At 36.9% G+C, this 16,037-nt stretch overlaps 1 protein-coding gene across 3 annotated transcripts in view; it reads right to left on the minus strand.

The window, feature by feature from the left end:
• Positions 1–16,037, minus strand: part of LOC117287880 (WD repeat-containing protein 60-like) — an 86,679-nt gene that overhangs the window by 38,492 nt on the left and 32,150 nt on the right. For all 3 annotated transcript variants that reach the window (XM_033768474.1, XM_033768473.1, XM_033768476.1), the window contains exons 12-17: positions 15,512–15,606; positions 13,195–13,321; positions 13,001–13,077; positions 11,225–11,295; positions 8,582–8,657; positions 2,276–2,501 (exon numbers count right to left, since the gene is read on the minus strand). In XM_033768474.1, the coding sequence (XP_033624365.1) occupies positions 2,276–2,501; positions 8,582–8,657; positions 11,225–11,295; positions 13,001–13,077; positions 13,195–13,321; positions 15,512–15,606 (672 nt within the window). The remainder of the gene's footprint in view (positions 1–2,275; positions 2,502–8,581; positions 8,658–11,224; positions 11,296–13,000; positions 13,078–13,194; positions 13,322–15,511; positions 15,607–16,037) is intronic.

Below are 16,037 nucleotides of genomic sequence, written 5' to 3' on the forward strand. Positions count from 1 at the left end.
TTATTTTCCTTTCATCTTGTTTATATAAATTTTGTTTTTATTTGTTTGTTTATTTATTTATTTATTTATTTATTTATTTATTTATTACTTTATTTATTAATTGATTGTTTGATTGTTTGATATATTTATCTATTTATATTTATTTATTTATATTTATTAATCCATTATTTAGTTTTTTGGATATATTTATGTTGGAAAAGAGCTCATTTCCGTTGCGTGTGTTGTTATTTTATTTTTTGTTATTAATTCATTTACTGATTTACCTAATTGTTCAGCCATATATTGAATTTTCGTTGTTGTTTTGTTGTTTTGATAGCTTTATTCATATTTAATCATCTGTTTATTGATGTAAGAGTTTAAGTGCAAATAACTTTTGATTAACTTTTTCGTTGATTGACCTATTTTTTTGTTAAATCCATCCCTTTATTGAATTATTTGTTGCTCTATCTCTTTTTTACATGTACTTTTCTAATTATTTATTCATTCATTTGTTAATACTTTTTATTTATTTGTTTTAATTAACTATTTATTTGTTTATTTATTTATTTGCTATTTGCTTGTCTAATTTCTGGTTTTGGTTTTGTTATTTTAATTTGTGCTTTGTGTAAACAGATTATTTATATTAATATTTATTTCAAATTATTATTATTTTCCAAAGAGAGTATTTTTTATAGTGTGTTTGCTTCCCTATGTGACTGGATTAACAGGCTTTCGAGCTACAGTGTTTAATTATACTTTTGTTGATCCTGGCCATCACATTAGGGTTGTTTAATAATTTCCTTTGCCCTTATTGTTTTTCTTGCTTTGTATTTACTTTTGTACATGTACTTATAATTATCTATTTGACATTCTGTCTGCTTGTATTTGTAATTGTTTATTGGCCAAATAAAGAATAAGAATAAGAATATTAGACTACATAAACTAAAATGTCCTTTAAAACCTGAACTATTTGTAACAAGAGTGAAATTTGAAGGAGCATAAATGTGGTGTTTTGGGCAGTGTTGTTTCAGTACCACAAGGATGCAGTCTCTGTAACATATTAGCCGAAATGGTCTTTAGTCAGCAGATTTGCTCAATTTTTACCACTTTCTAAAATCATGACACAAATTCTAGGAACACAAACTTAATCCTCAATGTCTAATGAATAACACTCAAAAACACAATTGAGAACACATGTTAAGAAAAAGGACAAAAACTTACCAGATCCCGGAGCGAATCAGTCTCAAATTTCCCATGTTCTATTTTGAACCTGTCTATCGCCATTTTGTGACTTATCGCTATTTTTCAACGCTTTATTTTTTGGTCACCAAGCGCTGAACCGCAGGTACCAGCCAATTGAATTGACGAAATGCCGAGTTGAACTTAACCATTCTGTAAAAGGGGTGCTACAAGGCAGTGCGGCAGTACGTGCACGCTTTATGAGTGAATGGCGGGCATAGTAAACGGACAGCGCACACGCACTGCTTATAACACCCTTTTTACAGAATGGTTTAGTCCAAATTGGCCGCGGCTCGGCAGGTCGTCAATTCAATTGGCTGGTACCTGCGGTTCATTGCTTGGTGACCAAAAAATAAAGCGTTGAACATTTCAGGAAGTCACAAATGGCGATGCGACATATCAACCTGGGACATTTGTGACTGTTTCGCTCCGGGATCTGGTAAGTTTTTGGCCTTTTCCTCAAAATATCTTCTAAATGGTGTTTAGAGTGTTATTCATTAGACATTGAGGATTAAGTTCGTGTTCATAGAATTTGTGCCATGATTTTAGAAAGTGGTAAAAATAGAGCAAATCTGTTGACTAGCTGTCAAATATGTACGTGTTTGACCATTTGGCCTTTTACATTCGAGCATGCTTCGTAACCTTCCGGCTACGCCGGCGGGAGGAGGGTTACGTTATCGCATCTAGTTTCTAAGATACCTATTCTTTGAATTCAATGTTTCCGAGATACCTTCTCCGAGATCCTCGACATTATAGTAAAATGAAAGAGTATTTATATAGCGCCTTATGCTAGGCCTCAAGACACTTACCACTAAAATAAACAATATTTTAAAAAAATATATAAAAAAAAATACAGAAATGGCAATTTAAAACCACAAGAAAGGTAAACAAAAATAATGAGTTTCCCAAATGCCTTATAAATCCTTAAAATCTGTGTTTCCAAAATGTTACATGCAAACATAAATGTACTAAAAAAGCGGCAAATGGCCCGAGAAAATGTCAGGATCCTGAAAACCATTTTTCAACAAGTTTTTGTTGAAAAGATAAATTTGCATACCACTGTATTTGGCTGAATCTGCATTGCGAGCGGATGCTTTTAGACTATCATCAGATGTTGTCAATGGTTGCACTGTGACCACTGCACACTGGTGCCCCTCATCTTTATGCACTCCATTAGTACTGTAAGTTGGTACTCGTACACACAACTGAATGCCATCATTTTGGATCCTATGATGCATACTAGATGGCTCACGTAAATCCCAAATTAAGATAGCTCCATCTGCCTGTAATAAGGTAAAGATATATAGGATTTGAGGCATTGCATGGTGAAGTATCAATGTATATTTGGTTTGCGGTAACACCATGTGTGTATCTTCTTGCCAGGTAGAGTTTGTTCTTAAAGAACTGTCTTGCTTCATTCTACTGCCGCGGAGTAGATAATCAGAGGTTCGGGAGAATTCTCAATTCTGAAAAGAACTGTCCTGCTTTTTAACTATTACCAGGGCAGATGGTATAGAAAATAGACTGGACTACTACTTATACGCCTTGAATACCAATGTCACTCAGGTGCTATGATTCGAGCCTGATCCCAATCTATGACATGGTCTAAATCGGTGGGTTTTCTGTACATGGAGTGTCAAGAGAACCATCAGTCCTCTTGGAAACGAGTACATCAAGGAAAGGTAATGAATCAAATGTCTCAGTTTCCATGTTGAACTGAATGTTCGGATGCTGGCGGTTAATGTGACTAAGGAAGTCTCAAGGTTTTCCAATCCATGTGACCAAATGATGAACGTGTCATCCACATATCTGAGCTAAAGCTTGGGTTTGAGTCAAGCGGTACTCAGTGCTTTCTGTTCAAAATCTTCCATGAAAATGTTCGCTAAGACTGGGGAAATAGGAGACCCCATGGGAGTTCCCAAAGCCTGTCTGTAATACTCATCTTTCCATTGGAAGTATGTGGACTTCAAGCACGTCATTAATAGATCATGAATCTGGTCTAGCGTTAGGCTGGTTCGATCGGTTAGAGTTTCATCTTGTTCTAGTACTGCTTTGGTTATTTGGCAAGCTTCATCGGTGGGTACATTAGTGAAAAGAGATGTCTGTACAATGGAGTGGGTATGGCAGTGCTACGGTTTAGTGAGAGGAGCTTGGCAGCGAGCTTCCTTTCAACTGATGGGATCGGGTTCTTCTTTAGGCCTGAGATGTCTGTACAATGGAGTGGGTATGGCAGTGCTACGGTTTAGTGAGAGGAGCATGGCAGCGAGCTTCCTTTCAACTGATGGGATCGGGTTCTTCTTTAGGCCTGAGATGTCTGTACAATGGAGTGGGTATGGCAGTGCTACGGTTTAGTGAGAGGAGCATGGCAGCGAGCTTCCTTTCAACTGATGGGATCGGGTTCTTCTTTAGGCCTGAGATGTCTGTACAATGGAGTGGGTATGGCAGTGCTACGGTTTAGTGAGAGGAGCTTGGCAGCGAGCTTCCTTTCACTTGATGGGATCGGGTTCTTCTTTAGGCCTGAGATGTCTGTACAATGGAGTGGGTATGGCAGTGCTACGGTTTAGTGAGAGGAGCATGGCAGCGAGCTTCCTTTCAACTGATGGGATCGGGTTCTTCTTTAGGCCTGAGATGTCTGTACAATGGAGTGGGTATGGCAGTGCTACGGTTTAGTGAGAGGAGCATGGCAGCGAGCTTCCTTTCAACTGATGGGATCGGGTTCTTCTTTAGGCCTGAGATGTCTGTACAATGGAGTGGGTATGGCAGTGCTACGGTTTAGTGAGAGGAGCATGGCAGCGAGCTTCCTTTCAACTGATGGGATCGGGTTCTTCTTTAGGCCTGAGATGTCTGTACAATGGAGTGGGTATGGCAGTGCTACGGTTTAGTGAGAGGAGCATGGCAGCGAGCTTCCTTTCAACTGATGGGATCGGGTTCTTCTTTAGGCCTGAGATGTCTGTACAATGGAGTGGGTATGGCAGTGCTACGGTTTAGTGAGAGGAGCTTGGCAGTGAGCTTCCTTTCAACTGATGGGATCGGGTTCTTCTTTAGGCCTGAGATGTCTGTACAATGGAGTGGGTATGGCAGTGCTACGGTTTAGTGAGAGGAGCATGGCAGCGAGCTTCCTTTCAACTGATGGGATCGGGTTCTTCTTTAGGCCTGAGATGTCTGTACAATGGAGTGGGTATGGCAGTGCTACGGTTTAGTGAGAGGAGCTTGGCAGTGAGCTTCCTTTCAACTGATGGGATCGGGTTCTTCTTTAGGCCTGAGATGTCTGTACAATGGAGTGGGTATGGCAGTGCTACGGTTTAGTGAGAGGAGCTTGGCAGCGAGCTTCCTTTCAACTGATGGGATCGGGTTCTTCTTTAGGCGGGCATAGGTATCTGTGTCAAGGATACTTTGAAGGTCATTTATAGCCTGGAATTCTCGTTTCGATAGATTGGATATAGAAGGTTTAGAGTGTTTCAAGACCTCATGAATCTGAATACGGATATTGTCTGCCTTTTGTTTGTCCAGCTTTCGGATAGAGGGTTCAATTGCTTGGATGAACTCCTCAACTGGTATCTTGTTCGGGGTAGTGGCAAAATTCATACCCAAGGATAAGACATTTGTTTCAGTTTCAGATAGCTGGGGTTGACTGAGGTTTACAACTGATTTATGTTTAATTCCCTGATTGTTTGTCCCGTTACTTGTGCAACCCTTGCTATTAGGGTTCGTTCATACCTTGTTGGCTTTAGTTTGGAGGCACTTGAATTTACGAATAAGGTTCTTCCGGGTTGAGACATTCGTGTATGATATTGACTTTTCCTTGAGGGCGGAAATTTTAGCATAATCAATGGTTTGCATAGTCGTGCGGAGACTAGCTTTGCATTCTGATATGTGTTGGTCTGTCTGGGCTAGACAACATCGGATTGAGGCAATTTGGCTTGGGAGTAAAGGTTTGTTGGCTTTGCGAATGATTCAAGCAGATTGTTCGGTTTGGATGGGGTCTCTAAAGGCAGAGACTTCTGGGGACTACATAGTTTCGTGTCCACCATATCTCAAAATGGCTTAATTCATTAAAATATTTTCCTAAACATTAAATAAATTTGTACAATTCATGAAGTAATAATAAAAAACAACATGCATGAGGCAAAGAACTATTTTTCGATTCGTTTTTCTAAAGTTTTTTTCCTGAATGAATGAAAATTGTCCACGAAAATATTTCTGATGCTAGTAAACTGCTTGAAAATCGTCCTTCAATGATAACTTGTAGAGGATAAAGAAGTTGCAATGGTAATAACCATTTTGTATTAAAAAAAACCTATAACTCCATGAATTTTTGCAATGTACGTGTCATCTGAAACACAGCCCAACAAAAAATATGAGCATAATTTGACCTTGTCTGGTGGTCCAAATTAAAAGTTAAATATGAGCACAATTTGACCTTGTCTGGTGGTCCAAATTAAAAGTTAAATATGAGCACAATTTGACCTTGTCTGGTGGTCCAAATTAAAAGTTAAATATGAGCACAATTTGACCTTGTCTGGTGGTCCAAATTAAAAGTGAAATATGAGCACAATTTGACCTTGTCTGGTGGTCCAAATTAAAAGTGAAATATGAGCACAATTTGACCTTGTCTGGTGGTCCAAATTAAAGTGAAATATGAGCACAATTTGACCTTGTCTGGTGGTCCAAATTAAAAGTGAAATATGAGCACAATTTGACCTTGTCTGGTGGTCCAAATTAAAAGTTAAATATGAGCACAATTTGACCTTGTCTGGTGGTCCAAATTAAAAGTTAAATATGAGCACAATTTGACCTTGTCTGGTGGTCCAAATTAAAAGTTAAATATGAGCACAATTTGACCTTGTCTGGTGGTCCAAATTAAAAGTTAAATATGAGCACAATTTGACCTGTCTGGTGGTCCAAATTAAAAGTTAAATATGAGCACAATTTGACCTTGTCTGGTGGTCCAAATTAAAAGTGAAATATGAGCACAATTTGACCTTGTCTGGTGGTCCAAATTAAAAGTTAAATATGAGCACAATTTGACCTTGTCTGGTGGTCCAAATAAAAGTGAAATATGAGCACAATTTGACCTTGTCTGGTGGTCCAAATTAAAAGTTAAATATGAGCACAATTTGACCTTGTCTGGTGGTCCAAATTAAAAGTTAAATATGAGCACAATTTGACCTTGTCTGGTGGTCCAAATTAAAAGTTAAATATGAGCACAATTTGACCTTGTCTGGTGGTCCAAATTAAAAGTTAAATATGAGCACAATTTGACCTTGTCTGGTGGTCCAAATTAAAAGTTAAATATGAGCACAATTTGACCTTGTCTGGTGGTCCAAATTAAAAGTTAAATATGAGCACAATTTGACCTTGTCTGGTGGTCCAAATTAAAAGTTAAATATGAGCACAATTTGACCTTGTCTGGTGGTCCAAATTAAAAGTTAAATATGAGCACAATTTGACCTTGTCTGGTGGTCCAAATTAAAAGTTAAATATGAGCACAATTTGACCTTGTCTGGTGGTCCAAATTAAAAGTGAAATATGAGCACAATTTGACCTTGTCTGGTGGTCCAAGTTAAAAGTTAAATATGAGCACAATTTGACCTTGTCTGGTGGTCCAAATTAAAAGTTAAATATGAGCACAATTTGACCTTGTCTGGTGGTCCAAATTAAAAGTTAAATATGAGCACAATTTGACCTTGTCTGGTGGTCCAAATTAAAAGTTAAATATGAGCACAATTTGACCTTGTCTGGTGGTCCAAATTAAAAGTTAAATATGAGCACAATTTGACCTTGTCTGGTGGTCCAAATTAAAAGTTAAATATGAGCACAATTTGACCTTGTCTGGTGGTCCAAATTAAAAGTTAAATATGAGCACAATTTGACCTTGTCTGGTGGTCCAAATTAAAAGTGAATATGAGCACAATTTGACCTTGTCTGGTGGTCCAAATTAAAAGTTAAATATGAGCACAATTTGACCTTGTCTGGTGGTCCAAATTAAAAGTTAAATATGAGCACAATTTGACCTTGTCTGGTGGTCCAAATTAAAAGTTAAATATGAGCACAATTTGACCTTGTCTGGTGGTCCAAATTAAAAGTTAAATATGAGCACAATTTGACCTTGTCTGGTGGTCCAAATTAAAAGTGAAATATGAGCACAATTTGACCTTGTCTGGTGGTCCAAATTAAAAGTGAAATATGAGCACAATTTGACCTTGTCTGGTGGTCCAAATTAAAAGTTAAATATGAGCACAATTTGACCTTGTCTGGTGGTCCAAATTAAAAGTTAAATATGAGCACAATTTGACCTTGTCTGGTGGTCCAAATTAAAAGTTAAATATGAGCACAATTTGACCTTGTCTGGTGGTCCAAATTAAAAGTTAAATATGAGCACAATTTGACCTTGTCTGGTGGTCCAAATTAAAAGTTAAATATGAGCACAATTTGACCTTGTCTGGTGGTCCAAATTAAAAGTTAAATATGAGCACAATTTGACCTTGTCTGGTGGTCCAAATTAAAAGTTAAATATGAGCACAATTTGACCTTGTCTGGTGGTCCAAATTAAAAGTGAAATATGAGCACAATTTGACCTTGTCTGGTGGTCCAAATTAAAAGTTAAATATGAGCACAATTTGACCTTGTCTGGTGGTCCAAATTAAAAGTTAAATATGAGCACAATTTGACCTTGTCTGGTGGTCCAAATTAAAAGTTAAATATGAGCACAATTTGACCTTGTCTGGTGGTCCAAATTAAAAGTTAAATATGAGCACAATTTGACCTTGTCTGGTGGTCCAAATTAAAAGTTAAATATGAGCACAATTTGACCTTGTCTGGTGGTCCAAATTAAAAGTTAAATATGAGCACAATTTGACCTTGTCTGGTGGTCCAAATTAAAAGTTAAATATGAGCACAATTTGACCTTGTCTGGTGGTCCAAATTAAAAGTTAAATATGAGCACAATTTGACCTTGTCTGGTGGTCCAAATTAAAAGTTAAATATGAGCACAATTTGACCTTGTCTGGTGGTCCAAATTAAAAGTTAAACTGCAAAACTGTTAGAAAGTCATACTCTCAGCTCTTTGGTTGAATTACCAAGATCCAACATCTTATCGTAAAGTCAAAGGTGACGCCATGCTAAATTTATCAGGTGTCAAATTATATTAATTCAAAATTTATTATTTATCACAAAATCAGAGTGGTGTTTTAAAGCGTGAAACAAAAGTTGCTCAATACAATCCCAGTTTGACCCCGTTTTCTTATAAAAAGGAATTTTGACACAATTTGTTTGCATGGAAATTAAATGATTCAATTTTGTTTATTTCCTTAGGACAACAAATTAATATGGTTTCATTAATAATCAGCATACAAACACTTACTGTTCCTGCAAATGCAAATGCTGTTTTGATAGGGCTAAAGCAGCAGGTCTTCACCTCAGACTTACATGTCAAGATTCTGAAATACAAAACAAACAGTAGTGCCAAGGGTGTGTAGTGTAAAAACAAAAACAAAAAAAAAATCTTGCAAGTTTCATGTGTTGAGCCAATGAGATTTGAGCAGTATAAAGAGGTTTGAGAAGAAATAAAAATCTCTCAGACAAATATATTAAACAAAGATTTGAGAAATTCCACATCGTCCCCACAAGTTATTTGTTATCTTAGCATTGTGTGATATCTTGAAACTATAATCTGTAGCTTTAATTGATGACAATTTAGTTTTGAAAAACGCTTAATTACGGAGCTTGGAACTGCTCTCTTTACCAAGTGTTGTAGCCGAGTCCATGACCTTCGAAGCCGAGGCAAAGAGCGAGTCACAGCACTTGAGGCCACAGTGGCCAAGGCCAAGGCCACTTCAATTATTATAATATTATGCATACACATGCAAGTAGAAAAAAAGCAAGCGTTTACGCAAAGGTGATACAACTGTATTGACAAACTGTGAGCATTTACATGTAGGGACACGTTGCCTTGGATTAGGCAATTTGGGCAGTTGTGTGGTTTAAAAAGTTTTGTTGTGATTTTGATATGAAATATGATCGGAAAGATATCTAAAAGCAAGCTCACCCTCAACAAAGTCGCCTCTGCAAAGTTGCAGTGAATTATTATTCGGTCAAGAAGCTGATAATATTTTGTAATTTTGTGTTTATTTTAAACAAGTCAATTGATTAATGTAAAATCATATTTCACAAGTATTTGCAACCAATCAAAATGTTAAGAGTGATTTACCATATTAATTAGTTGCTTGCTTAATTTAAACTACATGTGTAACTGATCATGATAATTATATATTTTTCTTAGTATTTGTTTTGCATGTTTACATAGCAGTTAAAAATATTATAGGTAGAACAAAAAATGATTGAATAATCACACTAACATAACAACTTAAGACTAGGACACAGGTAAAAGTTGAAAACAATCTTTGGGGAAAAAACCAGCAACGAAAGACAGTGCTAGTATGTATTGCCACTGGATGGGCAAGAAATTTGTGTATGGAAAAATACATTCAGAGAGGTTAAATAAGGAGAAAACTGCAACTTGTTTGATAACCGAGATGAGATTAGAAAAGAAACAACATGAACCAGTTATTGAATCTAGCGGAACTTCCTGAAGGGTAACGTACGAACAGCGATCGTCACAACTATTGTTGCTTAGCTATGCTGTTTTACAGATAATAGAAGCAATTAAATATGAGAATATTCTCCAGCTTTCCAGCAAACAAAAAACCATCGATTTATAAACTGCAATATATTAAAACACCCAAGAGATGCAAACATTGAATTCCCAAAAAAATTCTGATGTTTCAAACAACGCATGCAATTCAATGCTTGCAGTAAAAAAGGGTGCCAATGTTGCCGCTGCATACCCAGTGTAACAGTTAATTGATGGGTGCTACCTGAGCGGGCCGATGGGTAAAGATTTTCAAGACAACAGAAAAGAGGGAAGGCATACACGTACTGTATACTGGCTGTATATAGGGATTTATTAGACTTTCCTATGACTAGTAGTAGTACATAACAGAAGAAACTGGATTGGGCCACATAGAGTCCGTGCTGTTATACAGCTGTGAGGCATGGACTCTTACTCCAAAACTGGGAAAGCAGATCAATGGGTGCTACACAAGGCTATTAAGAACAGCTTTCAATATCCACTGGAGTCAACATATGACCAACAAAGTCTTATATGGGAACCTACCCAAGCTATCAACAGAAATCAGACAGAGAAGGATGCATTTTGCCTGCCACTGCTACAGGAGCAAAGACGAACCAGTGTCCAATTATTGTTCTGTGGACCCCTAAGCATGGGAGGAGGAAACCTGGTAGACCGGCAATAACTTACACTGACATTCCCAAAACGGACACGGGACTTGAATCAGCAGGTTTCAAGTCGGCAATGGGGGACAGGAAGGCTTGGGGAACCATCGTGATTCGAGGACACAATCGACTTAAGCAAGTAAGCAAGCAGCATACCCACACGTAAAGCGTTGGAAAAGCTGCGGAACCCATTTCTACAAAGCAACTGTAGAATGTATGTGGTATAAGGTGCCTTGCACTGCACCGCGTGTCACTCAGTTGCAGATACCGATACTGACGTCATAGCAGGCAAATCCAGAGTGAGATGGTATAATAGGATCGTAGAGATGAGATTGGTGTTAACTAAAATAATATGAACGTAAACGCGTGTGAATTCGCTGCTATCATATCACGCGTGTGTGGAGTTCATGCTGTGATGGTACCGTCTGTGTCAACTTATGAATATTTTTTTTAACGCTGTTTGTGACGCGAAATCAGCTCAACCATGGCTCCATGGCTCAACCATGCACCTACTGGAGAGTGGGCATTAAAAGATATTGTGCTATTAAATAGTGTATCTTATCATCATAGTCAAATCTGTTATGCTTAATTTTACGTTAAATCTCTTTCTTACATTATGTATCCCTACAGCCCTCTTAGGCAAATCTGTCCCTTTAAATATTTCTTGTCAATTTGGTGGCAAGTGTGGAAATAAATATGTATTAGAACTTACCGAAATGGTTTGTATGAATCCTGGACATTCCAAACACAAACAATTGTTTGATCAGAGAAAGTTTCATCAAGCTACATGTTACAAAATGAGAAAATTATGATACAGACCTGAAAACTATAAGGGTAAAGGCCGGTTCATACTCGCTGCGTACAAGTGCGCACTCTTTTTTTAAAGTCCGCAGTGCATAAATGGAAGCGCAGTGCGTAATCGGTTTATGCAAAGGCGTACAAATTTTGTCAATATGAAAATTAGGTCGTACACACTAATCAGATGCGTAGTCGAACGAATTGAATATTGTAAACATTTTTTGGATGATCAGAAAAATTGAAAACAATGCGCCTTTTCCCAGATCTGTGTAACACAAGCTCAAAAGAATACCAAAATGAACAAATGGCAGTAACTTCAAAGAAGGATATTGGAAAACTTTGCGATAAAGATTTTGATGGATGACAATTTTTTTATGGAAAGATCCTTGCAAAGAACGAATGTGTTAACACAAGTTGACGTGTGTGTTTCCACGAGCAAATACAAATTTAATGGGTATCTATTTTTTATTTTGGTGATGTACAAAATATGTCGGGTGCGTGAACGCAGTCGCATTGAGTATTAACCAGCCTTAAGTCTTTACACACACAAGTATTGACAACTTTTGGTAGCATTTCTCCAAATGATCAATACTTGAGCAGAAAATATACAAAAAAGGAAGAAAAGTTAAAATCAAGAGGCAGGGGGAGGGGGTGGTGGTGGTCAGAAGTCCCACCACCTTGCCAGCTTCGTGTTTCTAATGGAAGTATTTGGAAACAGTGTTAAATGCTATCATGAAAATAACTTGAATCACAAAAGAACAGAGAAACAACATAATTGTTTCTCTGTTGTTCACAATTTCTGTTAATTAACACCAACAAAGGGCCCATGGGTGAGGATCACTGGCGTTGGTGAAGGTGGTTCAAGGGACATTTTGTATACATGTAGAACAACTAAATTGAATTCTACTTGGCCAAAGACAATAACTTGTTCGCGAGTAGCGCTATTTTTGCAGTTTTTCACTGTAAGTGTGTTGTCAATCACCACAAAGAGCCAGCATTTCTTTCAGAAACTTATCACTGAAGACAAACCTGGGGATGTGGAACATAAAAACTTGTTTCTTTACATATTTACATCAACATGTATTTGGCTTCGATCTAGGCATCGTAATACGCCGTGTATGAGTAAAAATTTGACCATGCACAGAGGAATACACCTGCCCCAGATTACGAAGCTTACGTCATCATGCTGTTTTGAAAAAAATTGCAATTTTAATCATTTATTACAAATCTTGAGAACAAACCAAGGTGCAATATTTTTGTTTTTTACACCAGGCCCTTATAAACCGAACACCTAGAGCTTGTCAAGAAAAACTCTTAATGTCTAGTTTTATTCAAAGTCTTATCAGGAGCCAATTTGCAAATATGATGAGAATAATTAAGCCATAAATTTGTATCTACATTATTTTGAGGTTTGGGGGTTTTGTGTTTTTTTCTCCTTTTCCCCACCTTTTTTTTTGGGGGGGGGGGGGGGTGGGGGAGTACAACATTAGTTTATGATTTTTTTTTAAAGAATTGAAAGTTGAAGCTGCAAAATAGAAGTTAATCATCAAAATCACAAATTGTAAGCATGATTTGTGGCATATTGCAATGAATTATAAAGACACAAAAATTTCGCTCCCTAAACTGAAGAATATCAGGTATCAAACCCCAAATTAAAACATTAAGACATGAGCCCAAAGTCAGTACTCACCATATTTGGCATGGAATACACTGTCATTAACAGATTGGTCTGAACTGGGTGGAACTGAGCATGTGTCACATGGCGACCTTCACACAAAAAAATACAAAAAAGCTACTTAAATTCCAACCTATGAGTACCAACAAAAAATAATATTACAATTAAAAAATAACAAAATTGTTGACTAATTGAAAGAAAATAACTACCTCTGAGAAAGGGTAAATCTGACTGAAGTCGGTTGTAGCCCTGACTGAATAGAATACTACGCTGATTCATTGTAATATCACTCTTGTTGTAATCACTGGCAGTTTCCTCAATGATAGCATTCATCACCTAATACACATCAAACGAAAACACCTTAAACAATATCAATTTAACACACTGAGTTCGGGAAAGTGCTGAGTATACAGTGCTAATACAAATCGGTGTATGGGTAAAAAACAAAATCTATTTCTTTATCCCGATGCAAACTTATCATCTATTATACACTGCGTTTAAATTTGTTTAAAAGCACTGAACACTATTGTTAGTTACTCAAAATAATGGTTGGCATAAAAACTTACTTGATAACAAGTAATAAAGAGCTGTTGATAGTATAAAACATTGTGAGTAACGACTCCCTCTGAAGAAATGTAGTTTTCGTGAAAGAAGTAATTTTTCACTGAAATATTTAGCTGTTTCGTAGCAGAGCGCAGCAAAACAGCTGTTGTTTTTATTAAGTTTTGTTTTAAATTTTATTTGTCATGTTCAGTAGATGCGATTGTTTGCATAGTTCCTAAAGAGCAATTGCAATGAAACTTTCAGGGATGGAAGGTTATGGTGCATTAATGATCCTAAAGCAATGATGTCATGATGACGTCATCACCGGTCACGTGTCGTCATCTTAAAGGTGTTTTATATTAAATGTTTGAAAATCTATATCAAATCAGCCAAAAGAGACCGTTGGGTAGGGATAAATTAGGTCTTCATTTTGTTTCGTGTGCGTGACCTCACATGACCTCTACTTCCGGTCGAAACTGGCCAAAAACGGAAGTGCCCTGTAATTTAAAAGTGATACAAATTATGAAGTTGCTTTTCAAGGACGTGAGGGTGGGCAGTTCATAAAAAAATATTGATGACGTCACAAATTGCAATAGCGCCCTCTAGTGGCAGGTTGATAATTCTTCAAAATGGCCTTTTGGAAGATGCCTGTGGTGAAGTTCTTTGTAATCACTTTAAATTTTACACACACGTTTTCTGTCAGGCAGGCATCATATGTGTGAAGTTTCAGATCGTTGACGTCACCAGAGGTCACGTGACATGGCATTAAAGGTGCACTTTTCGAAGTCGTATAACTCTCGAAGTAATGACGCGATTATGTTGAAACTTTGTAGATTGTTAGATACTGGCAAGTTCATGTAAATTCTGAAGTGACGTCATGATGACGTCATCACATGATTTTTTTTGATAATTTTCATGTTTGCACCTTTAACACATAAATTGCTATCTGAACATGGTATAATCCAAATTGTTTGTTTAAATAGGCTGGATTGGTCATAACTGCTTTGGTGCCAATAGAATTTCGAATTCAGTTGAGAAATTTAAAAGGTTATTAATGAAACAGCTCTGCATTTGTGCACAAATGCAATCATGTCTAGTTAAATTTGATTTTCGACCTCAGAATTAGATTCTGAGGTCCTGAAATCAAGAATCGAAAGCACACAACTTTGTGTGAAAAGGGTGTTTTTTCTTCTATTATTAGTTCGCAACTTTGACAACCAATGAGTTCAAATTTTCACAGGTTTGTTGTTTTGTGCATATGTTGAGATACACTAAGTGAGAAGACAGGTCTTTGACAATTACCAAAGGTGTCCAGTGTCTTTAAATGGTCAGATAGTTAAGTATAACTGATTAAATTTCATGACAAATGACAATGGTAAAACTTTTCTGGCTTATCTGGATGCTTTATGTCACCTTTGGTCTTGGTATAATCTTATTTAAAAAAAGTTTTACTTTAAAGGGTCTATGTAACTTTTGTAGGACAGAAAACACAATGTCCACAAATTTACACTAAACTTACACAGTTTGAAGATAATGATAGTAGAAAGCTTCCCTGAAAATATTACGTGCGGAGGTGCTGTAGTTTTGGGGAAATGAGTACAACAATGTTAAGAAAACAATTTCCATCTCATGAGACGAAAATTATTTTAATCAATAACAAACGTATTTTCATGACATTGTTTTACTCATTTCTCAAAAACCACAGCACCTCAGTAAGTTATATTTGAAGGGAAGCTTTCCACTATCATTATCTTCAAACCCTGTAAGTTTAATGTGAATCTATGGACATTTTGAAAAAGTACCCAAATCCTTTAAGTTGTATGGTATATCATTCAACAAAACTTGACCAAAGCTGTGGACCTTAATTATGATTCAGTTAAACAAGTATCAACATCTGCATCTATAGAAAAGATGACAAGATATTGCTTCATGACATCACTCACAATCAAACTGAATGAAATAGAAACATAATAATGAACTGACCTGACCAGCATTTTCTATGAACTGAGCAAGTCTGAGTGAATGGACTTTTAATAGAGCATTATCATCATCATGTTCTGCAAAGTCTTCAGGGTATTCTGAGGAGAAAAAAATAACCGTTTTTACTTTAAAACAACTTGTAAAAGAAATGCCTCTTTCATAGGATTCAATTTGATAATTCTGAAAAACAACTTGCGAAATTTATGAGTCACATGCTGGTATAAACATGTTCATGTACACAGTACGTCGAAAACTTGTATGCATGCACAACATTTCTCAACGACCTCGCCTTGCGACGACGTATACCAGCGTATTTTAGCGTGCTCTTTACTTATACAAAACCTACCCATAACTTATTCATACGTCGGCATACGCTGGCTAAAGGTCATGGTGCGACAGCACCTTCACCACTACACCACCAAGACTGCCTGGTAGCTAGAGGCAGTACAATCTTATATTTTAGCAGCTGGTACTTTTGGGGACTTTGGTATTGACCAGTTCTGACCAGAGTATACAAAATTACAATTGC

Source organism: Asterias rubens, chromosome 3 (genome assembly GCF_902459465.1).
Source record: "Asterias rubens chromosome 3, eAstRub1.3, whole genome shotgun sequence".
In the NCBI taxonomy this organism is placed as follows: domain Eukaryota; kingdom Metazoa; phylum Echinodermata; class Asteroidea; order Forcipulatida; family Asteriidae; genus Asterias; species Asterias rubens.